The 9,821-nt window shown below is 59.7% G+C and overlaps 1 protein-coding gene across 1 annotated transcript in view; it reads left to right on the top strand.

Moving 5' to 3' along the window:
- Positions 1-9,821, top strand: part of Ttbk1 (tau tubulin kinase 1) — a 32,858-nt gene that overhangs the window by 20,144 nt on the left and 2,893 nt on the right. Inside the window, exons 13-14 of the mRNA XM_033766445.1 lie at positions 7,595-9,156; positions 9,737-9,821. The exon at positions 9,737-9,821 is cut by the window's right edge and continues 1 nt beyond it. Coding sequence (XP_033622336.1) covers positions 7,595-9,156; positions 9,737-9,821 — 1,647 coding nt within the window. The remainder of the gene's footprint in view (positions 1-7,594; positions 9,157-9,736) is intronic.

A 9,821-nucleotide genomic window follows, 5' to 3' on the forward strand; every position in this document is an offset into this window, starting at 1 on the left:
CTCGCGAGCTCAGCCGCAGGAGCTGCTCCCATAGCCTCCGCTCACTTCTCCAAAATCTTTCTCTTCTTTTTTTTTTAAGTGAATGCCAGGGTCAGGTCTTACTCCTTGTGTCCCTTCCCACCTCTACCCTGGCTACTCTCCCCCAAACCCACATTCTGGTGCCCTTTGGGCCATTTCCTTCTCTGCCTAGGTGAACAGGAGGAGGGGGTCAGGGTTGAGCTTGAAGAAGGACAGAAATCACAAAGCACAAGGTGAGGGGATGAGCACGGATGGTGCCCACTCCCTTCCTTCTGGCACTGCCCCTCTGCCCGGTACCCTCTGGCCCTCTTCCCGTGCCCCAGTGTGGTGGCACAGGTGGTGACGTGCAGGGAGTATTCCCCTGTCCACTGCACAGGTCAGCAGCGAGCACTCTGTCCCCCGACATCCCTTCACCTAGCAGAGTTCCAGCTCTGTGACCCTTGACCCAGATCCCGAGGTACTCTAAGGTCCCAAAGTGCCTTGTGACCTCTCAGAGAGGAGGATGGCAGGGGCCCCAGCCTCGTTATCACCTCTGTCTCGTGTACCTGTCACTGTTGCCACAGCCTTGGGAGGCGGGTCCTGCTCTGCATTCCCCCACCCCAAGCTGACACCCGCGGGAGAGTGTGTGTCCTTTGGAGCAAGGCCATGACTCAGGACATCTTGTCACCCGGGGATGTTCTCTGTGCGTCCTCTGTGGCAGAGGAGTGTTCGTAAGCCATAAATTTTGGAGCTAACCGGAAGTGAGTTTGAGGATATTGTCTTCTCAGGGCAGCTTTGACCTTTGGAAACTGCTAAGATCATTAAAGCCACCTGTGTTAGGTCAAGGTCACGTGGTCTGGGCCTCTGGTCCCCAGGCCAGGTAGGGGTGCTGGAGACTGTAATGTCAGAGCCTTTCTTTGCAGGATTTCCCAGAGCAGGCCAGTGTCCCAAGAAATTGTGCCCAGCTTGGGGAAAGGGCACAGCCTCCCCAAGCTAGCTTTGAAAACCGACAGCGCTCGGTTGAACTCGGAGAATGACGTTTCCATACTTTGTACTCCCACCCTGCGTTTATTTATTGTCAATTTTATTTGACAGTCACTGGCACACAGTGCTTCTCAAGTGCTGGGCAGTGATTTGAGCACTTTTACCATATTAACATATGGAAGCCTCCCGGCGAGCCTGCGAGGTGGCCCCAGTGTTACTCCACTAACCGACCCAACCCGGAGCAGTAGCTGCAGGCTTGCTCCGAGGCTTTGTCAAGCTTCCGTCTGTGCTGTTTTACCAAAGTCCTTTCTGGTAAGGACTCTCCTCTTACCAGGAAGAGCTCTGCAGGAAGAGAAGCGTTGACCCAAGCCATGCTCTCCTTCCTTCCTAAGCCCACCCTGCCACGGGATGGGGTCCAGGTGCGAGTCCCCCTAGAGCCCTGGACCCTGTCTCTGGACCCCACCTCTCATCCCACGAGGCCCCAAGCATCCCGTGGCAGCCCTGGGGACCAGGTGGGCAGACTGCATGCTCTGAACGGGACCTGTGGCCCTGGTGAGGTCCTCAGGGTCAGGCTTAGGGTCAGGGCAGTTACTGGCATCACCAAGCATCAGTCAGGGAACTTCAGGCAGGTGTCACCAGCTCACACAGGAGCCAGCGGTACCCAGGGATTGGCGGGTTTGAGGACTGTGGTAAACAGCCCACCCCACCTGGCCACTGTCCCAGCTAAAGCAATTGTTGCTACTGTCTTCCAATTTTTATGTGAAATCTCCCAGTTTTTAATTGTCATGTAATTAACACACACACACATGCACATGCACAAACTAGGTTTTTTAAAAAAGAAAAATTAGTTCATGAGCCAAGCAAAACCAGCTTCCAGAAAAGGTGGCCAGAGATCATTTTGTACCTCTGTGAGCCTGAGGGTGCCCCCTGTTCCCACTGTCAGGGCTCAGCACTCCAACGGGGGCAGTTTTCTTCCCGGGAACCTGAGCCTGGTGGGCTTCCCGGAGGAGGTTGCTCATGGCTGGGGGGCTGCATGGTGAGTGCTGTGTGTACCTGTCATGTGACCTGCCTGTGTGTGCGGGGCCAGCAGACTCGTTCATGGTGACTGCAGTGGGACCTCCCTATAGGACCAGGACTGTCTCCGTGGGAGAGGGTGGGGACCTTGCGACAGTGAAATGCGCTCTATTACATTCTCATCAGTTCACACCCTTCCCCCAACCCAACATGAAGGCAGCTGGGGCCACAGCAATAACCACTCAAAGCTCTCATCCCAGGGGATCCCCAAATCCCACAATCTCCCTTTGCACTTCCAGTTTTAGGGACAACAGATCCAGCCCTACCCAAGGGTGTGTGTGGGGATGGTGGCCTCTCTGAGCCAGGCTGGTCCCAGCGCCCTCCTTGTCTGCTCCTCGTTCTGCGGAAGGCTGGTGCTGTCTGCTCAGGGGGCTGGGGGTGTTGTGTCAGGGTGCATCTGGGGGTCGGGCAGGGACCACACATAAGGAGGGTGCTCCAGTTGAGGGTGGAGTGTTCCAGCTGTGGGGACACAGATGGTGTCACATCCTCTGCTGTCTTGGCTTGATGTGGTACCTGGGGAGGGAGGTCTAGATCTCTAAGGAGGCCGGAACACCACCCTCTACCACCCGGCACCCCACGTAGATCTGAGGCACCCCCATAGTCCTCCCTAACATTCAGTGCCCCCTCAAGGACTGTGGGACCCTTCCCAGCCCTGCCTCCCACCTTTGCACATGCTAGAGGGGTGCAGCGGGGTTGCCCCAACACCTCCTTCCCTGCACACGTGGGTACATGCACGCTCTGCAGCTGCTCACTCGGCCCACTTGGGACTGGGGCACAGGGTTCTAACTGTAATTCCTACCCCAAAGGCCACTTGTTCCTACTCCAGGACCCCTGCCCCAGGACCCTCACCCACCCTCTTGGCCATGAATGTACCCCACCCTTCTAACTGGCTGCTCTGTCCCGGGCTGCCTGCTGCTAGCCCCTCCATACTCCCCACCATGCTAGGTCCTGTTTGCTTTTCTGCCTGCTGGGTCCCCTGCCCCAGGGCAGGGACAGGGGTGGGGTGGGGAGGTGGGGGAGCCCTGAGTGCTCCCAGGGCTGGGGTGCAGTCTGGGGTGCAAGGGCCCATCGCCTCACCCCGACCCTGGTTACCTCGCTGTCCACAGGGCTGCCCCCTCGTAATTGGCCTTGAGATTGGATGCCAAAGAGCCCGGAGTTGTGGGGAGCAAAGCTTGGAGTCCAGCTCTCAGAGCTACCTGACCACCCACAGTTTTTGCCCACATCCAAGTCTGAGACCCCCTGCCCCACCCTATCCACCACTAAAGCCCTGGGGGACCCTAAACGTATCCCCACTTCCAGCGCTTCTCCCATACCCACCCCCAAAATAAAACTCAGGGACCAACATCTGCTTCCTTTGCACTTGCTCTGTAATCCCCTCGCCATGCGGTGGGGCTGGGGGGGGCGGGCCCTAGGGTGACAGCATTGGGTGAGGAGGGGGGCTGGGCTCCCTCCCCCCAGGGGCTGGGGTGTCCTCTCCTGGCCCAGGGTGGGGAGGAGCGAAAGGGGAAGGGGGTGGCGAGGGGACCCCTGCTCCCAGGGTCCTGGGTCCAGCTGGTTTACCCCTGAGCCCAGGGCGGGGGGCCCCTCCTGGCCCGGGGGGGGGAGGAGCGAAAGGGGAAGGGGGTGGCGAGGGGACCCCTGCTCCCAGGGTCCTGGGTCCAGCTGGTTTACCCCTGAGCCCCCACCCCGCCCATCCTAAGCCCTCTCCTGGGTCACCCCCGTTTTGTACTGCAATAACTGTATTATACGCTTGCACTGCCCTACCTGGCCAGCCCGAGCATGCATGAGAGACTCGATACACAAAGACAGGACGCTGACTTTTTTTTCCCTCCTCTTTCTCTCCGGGGTGCGTCCTCCTTAGCATACATAACAGCGCTGGGGGGCCCTGGGCCGGTAAAAAAGCATGCACTGAGCCCCCCGCCCCTAGATGCGAGTACTGTACAAAAATCCAACACTTGAAATCGACACGCACACGCGCGGCGCCCACGGGGTGGGACACGGACACGCACCCACCGCACACGGCTGTGGGGCGGGGAGGGCACCTGCCAACAGCGCCGCTGTTCGAGGGATCTTGTGCCTTTTCAGTCCCTGTATGTTCCTGCAGACAATCCGGAGAGCTTGTGTACTACCAAATCCTGATTAAAGACGCCTTCCAGGAACCTGCGCCTCCGCCTGCTTTCTTTCCCCTCCTCCAGGTGGCCTCTGGGTCCCCTTCCCAGGTGGACCTGAGCCACCCCCCACCCCCCTGGCTGTTCCTTTCCGGGGAGGTAGTATGCGCACTCTGGTCTCTGAACCGCCTACATGCCAGGGAGGGATGGGGAGGAAGGAGGGGTCTGGCTGTCTGTCAAGGCTGGAGGAATGGTAGAATGCAGAGAGCTCTGCGCAGTGGAAGGCCTGGGGGTCACTGTGGCTGTTCCTGCCACTCTCTTGCCTGTGCAGGCTTCGCAGGGCCTGGAACTGTGGTGACAGAGTTGGATCGAAGGAGCACCAAGTCAGTGGAAGGGGAGAGACACTCAGGGTTGCAGACACCTGTGGACTGCAGGGGGACATCCCTCCGCGTCACCCACCCCATCCTCAGGGTACTGCAAAAGAAGGCACCTGCCATCCCCTCTGGCCCAAAGCAGTCATTGGGACAAGAAGGGCCAGCTGTGTTTTGTAACCACCACACACGCACGGGTGCACACGCACGCACACACACACACGTCAAGTGTGTTTCATCTCTGTAGACTCGAAACACACAAGTGCCACGTTCCCACCTCGTCTTCCCTGACCAGGGTGCTCTTGGGGCCAGCCGGCAGGGGACGTGGAAGGAGGCCTCCGGCGTGGCAGAGATGTGCTGAGAGGAAGCACGGGTGGGCAGGGAGGACTCTGGGCGATCTTTGGTCCGCATCGTCTCTCCTGTCAGGCTGGGCAGTGGGGCACTGCCGGGTGGGGTGGCTCCCCAAGCCCTGCTCCCCTGTGTGCGGGGGGACTGAAGCCTCCCTGGCTCCCTTCCCCTTGGGACTTGCGGTTAGAGTGAGTTCTGGGTCCTGAGCTGACCTGGTTGTCACACTCCCTAATTTTCACAGAAGCCAGGGTCAGTGTGTCTCTCCCTCCAGGTCTTGGTGTCCCTGTGTGACTTTCTCATTTCTCCTTTCTGACGAGGAGGAGCTGAGGTGCAGGCAAGTTCCCTGTGTGCTCAGCCAATGTGGGCACCATGGAGGGGGGACGAGGGTCCCCTTCTTCTGGGTGGGAACTTTCCAGAGAGACCAGGGCCTGGCCTGATGGAAGGGGAAAGGTGCTTTGAACAGAAATGTCCTAGGTGTCTGAGACAAAGGGTGACCTGGGGTGTCAGAGGACTTGCTTGCTGGGCGGTGCAGGAGAAAAACGTGATCAGAGCGCTGTGTCCACCTGTTCCTGGCTCTCATTGCCGTCACCTCCCGCCAGTCCCACTCACCCCGGAGCTCACAGCAGCTGCCTCTGCCCCTGCCACTTGCTCTGGCCTTGGTGTTGGTACCTGCACTTGGCGAAGGTGGCCAGGCAAGAGTCAGTCATTAATGTTTGCTAAATAAATCAATGGATTAATGGGAACAAATGGGTGCTATGGAAAGAGAAAAAATTGTTGGGCCTTGCAGCCCGGATGTGGCCGGGACAGAGCTCGTCTGGCTGTGTGGGGTGCTGTCTTGCACCTCTATCAAGTTCTTACAGAGGTGGAAGATGTGGGGGTGAAGGTGGTGGCAGTTGGGCAGGGACAAGTCACAGCCTCAGCGGGTGCTTGGCCTTGGAGATCCCTGCCTTAGCCTCTACTAGCCTCTGTGCTGCTACCTGAAGCCTCAGCCAGCGGCTGTGGACCTTTCTCCCAGCCTGGCCCCATTGGTGTGGTCCCAGCTTTCCGAGGGGTCGCGGGGAGTGAGTGATCCTCAAGCCAGGGTGAGCAGAGCAGAGTAGCCGGTGGGGGTTGGAAGGAGCTCTCTGCTGACCTTTTGCTTGTGTGACTGCGGTTAGGGTCACGGCCCTTGGGAGTGTGCCTTTCCTGTTTCTTCCCTGGATATGGAGGTGACAGGTTCCCTAAAGAAAAGCTGTGCCTGCCTTGTTCAGCACTGGCCCTCAGAATGCGGCACCATAGCATGGGGCAGCAGATGTTGAAGGACTACTGGCTGGCATGAATGAATGAATGATTGGAAAAACTCTCCGGGGGTCCTGTTTATAATAAGAACCCCAATCCAGGAATACAAGTGGAAAGGAGAAAGGCATAAAGTTGGTCTGAGGGGTGCACCGAAAGACTTTGCCAGAAACGAGCTGTTGAAGGGAGAGGAGGAACTTATCAGGAAACGGGGGCGGGGCGGGATCCCAGGCAGGAGAAAGATGCAGAAAGCATTTGGGAAGTGCCCGTGGCCTCCGAACGGCTGAGACCCAGGGAAGGGGACCCGTGGGTGCTCCAATAAGAGAGACTGGAACAGAAGGTGAGAGTCATGGCAGTAGGGTCTGCTCATGGGCTGATCTGGGATGGGAGCCACTAAATGCCTGAGTTCCCCGGGGACCTGGAGGCACATCTGGGCTTCGGGGCCATTACCGATATAGAAAGCAGGCTTGCAGCTGGGGAGCCCAGGCAAGTCAAGGTTGGACCGCGGACCCCGGGGCGTAGACATGGAGATGGTGAAGGGGAGCTGTGGCTGAGTGAGATGGTGTTAGAGCTGTCAGATTGCCCCGGGGCTTCTGGGCTGGATGGGCTGTGTTGTGCTAGTTCAAGAAGACAGAGACCCAGCTGTTCAGAAAGGCTAAGAAGCAGTGGACACTCAGCGCCATCCCCAACCAGGGACAAGCTAGGTCAGTCTGCCCTGCCTGAGGCCCCGGTGCATTGTGGATGCTGAGCAATGTTTGGGGATTGGGCAGGGCGGGGCAGCGCAGGGACCAAGAAGGCGTTGAGACACAGCAGGTCCTGATAGGGCGGTCAGGCCTGTCTAGCTTGGAAGGGAGAATGTGGCAGGAGTCTAAAAAAGAAGCATGAGGCTTCAAGGAAGAAAATCTGAGTGCCAGTCTTCCTGGTGGGCCTGGCAAGGGCAGGAGGGCAGAGGGCTGGGTGACAGAGGACAGCCCTAAATTCTTCCTGGCCCTGCACAGTTCCTGGTGGCCCTGGACAGCCAGCTGTCTGCCTGCAGAGGGGTGGAGAGAACAGGCCATCTGTGGGCTAGCATGGGCCCGGCCCACCCGAGGAGGGGACACAGATCCTGCTGCGCCCTGGGCTGTTTCCACATCTGTATAGGGAAGGTTGACCTGAACAGGGGCTGTGGTGCCTTCTGACTTTCATATGTTATTGATTAAACTCTAAGGTTTGCTCTGGGACTCAGGATGGGCATAGTTAGGGGTAGAGCAGGGTCTTGGAGAGGGCAGGAGCTAGGCCTCAGGTCCCCTGAAGCGCAGACTCAGTCATTCTTCAGATTTACCAGGGATCGTTCTAGGCTGAGGATAGCAGTGTGTGAATCAGATGCATGTCCGAGGTGCAGTCTCCTCGGGCCTGAGAGGGGGTGACCTCAGCGGGTCCCTGTGTGTGCCCCTGCAGGTGTTCTCGGTGGCGCCCCCATTCGAGGTGAACGGCCTCTCCCGAGCTGTGCCTCTGAGCCTGCCCTACCAGGACTTCAAGAGAGATCTCTCTGATTGCCGGGAGCGTGCGCGGCTGCTGCACAGGGTCCGGAGGGTGGGCTTCTCGCACACGCTGCTCACCACCCCCCAGGGCCCACCGGTTCCTGTCCGGCCCCAGGCTAACGGAAAGGAGGAAGAGGACGAGGAGGAGGAAGAGGAGGAGGAGGAGGAGGAAAGGGAGGAGGAGGAGGAAGAAGAGGAGGATGAAGAAGAGGAGGACGAAGAAGAGGAGGACGAAGAGGAGGAGGAGGAAGAGGAGGAAGTGGTGGCCTTGGGGGAGGTGCTGGGGGTGCCCAGTGGCTCCAGCAGTGAGGGCAGTGACAGGAGCACCGACCAGAGCCAGGAGGGTGCCCCATCCACGCTGCTGGCTGATGATCAGAAGGAGTCCAGGGGCCGGGCCTCCATGGCTGACGGCGACCTGGAGCCTGAGGAGGGCTCCAAAACGCTGGTGCTGGTCTCCCCTGGCGACATGAAGAAGTCGCCCGTCACTGCCGAACTGGCACCCGACCCCGACCTGGGCACCCTGGCTGCCCTCACACCTCAGCACGAGCGGCCCCATCCCACTGGCAGCCAACTGGATGTGTCAGAGCCCGGCACGCTGTCCTCTGTCCTCAAGTCCGAGGCCAAGCCCACCGGACCCGGGGCAGGACCAGGGGCTGGGGCAGTGAGCACAGGAGCGGGAGGTGTGGCAGTCACCTCCTCACCCTTCACCAAAGTCGAGAGGACCTTTGTGCACATTGCTGAGAAGTCGCACCTCAACATCATGTCTTCCGGAGGACCAGCCTCGAGACCTGAGGAGCTGAGTCTGGAGGTGCCCTCAGAGGCGGGCACCACAGAGGAGGGGGTCCGTGTGCCCCTGGAGAACGGCGTGGCCCTGCTAGGGCTGGAGAGCTGTACTCTGGCCAGGCCCCCTGGGGGCACCCCCTCGGAGGTGGCCACAGACTCACTGCCCAATGGCCTGGCCCTTGCTGATGGGCCAGCCCCAGAGTCCCTGCTGGAGCCAGGCCCTGAGAGAGCAGTCACTGTCTCCCGGGGCCGCTGCCCCAGGCCAGGCCCTCGGCCCCGGAGCCGCATCCCCGTGCTGCTGTCAGAGGAGGACACGGGCTCAGAGCCCTCAGGCTCGCTCTCAGCCAAAGAGCGCTGGAGCAAGAGGGCCCGGGCACAGCAGGACCTGGCACGACTGGTGATGGAGAAGAGGCAGGGCCGCCTGCTCCTGCGGCTGCCCTCGGGGGCCTCGTCCTCCTCCAGTGAGGAGCAGCGCAGGGCCTCGGAGACGCTCTCAGGCACAGGCTCCGAGGAGGACACGCCAGCCTCGGAGCCCGCCATGGCCGCCTTGCCCAGGAAGGTTGGGCGGGCAGCCATGGCTCGCAGCCGGATTCCCCGCCCCGTCAGCACCCTCCTGCCCACACCCGCTGCCACCCAGGAGCTTCCAGGGAGACCCCTCGGCGCAGCCTCAGCACCTGACACCACTGTCACCAGCAGGTGAGAAGCCCTGCCAGTCCCAGGGTGGGCAGAGGGTGACTGCAGAAGGCCTCCTCAAGCGGGGACTCCCAGAGCCAGGGTCAGAGCTGGGAAGGTTCGGGAGGGACCTCGGCCATACCTCCCATCTGCCATCTGCCCGCTGTTGGATTTAAGTGTCAGCCCTGCCACTGGGCCCAAGGGAGGGGGCACCAGGGAGGCCAGGATTGGGAAAGGTTGATGGGGACCTGTAGAAGTCACAGTCTCCAGGGTGACCTGAGGTGTTTGAAGCCAGAGCTTTGAATGAATGAGAGAACACATTACTTCATATTAATCTAACCATGAGGGCTGGCGTGTTGTTCAGGGACTCAGCACTTGCCTAGCATGTGGGAGGCCCTGGGGCGCCGTCACCAGCACAGAGAAACAAAACACACACACGCATACACAAACACACATTCACACGCACACTCAACACACACGCACATTATAGATTCAATTTCTAGGGATGCAGGGCTTTGGGACTCCAGGAGGATTCTAAAAATGTCTCTCCTTTTTTGCTTTTCTGCCCTCTTTTCTCTTGGCTGCCTTCTCTCTCCTCAAGTAGGCTCCAGCTACAGAAGCCCCGAGGGTCGGCCACTGTTGCTGACCCCCGCCCCAGGCAGCCCCCCAGCCGAAGTCCTGGCCCTGGG

Source organism: Fukomys damarensis, unplaced genomic scaffold (genome assembly GCF_012274545.1).
Source record: "Fukomys damarensis isolate Sample0158 unplaced genomic scaffold, DMR_v1.0_HiC HiC_scaffold_20, whole genome shotgun sequence".
NCBI lineage: Eukaryota > Metazoa > Chordata > Mammalia > Rodentia > Bathyergidae > Fukomys > Fukomys damarensis.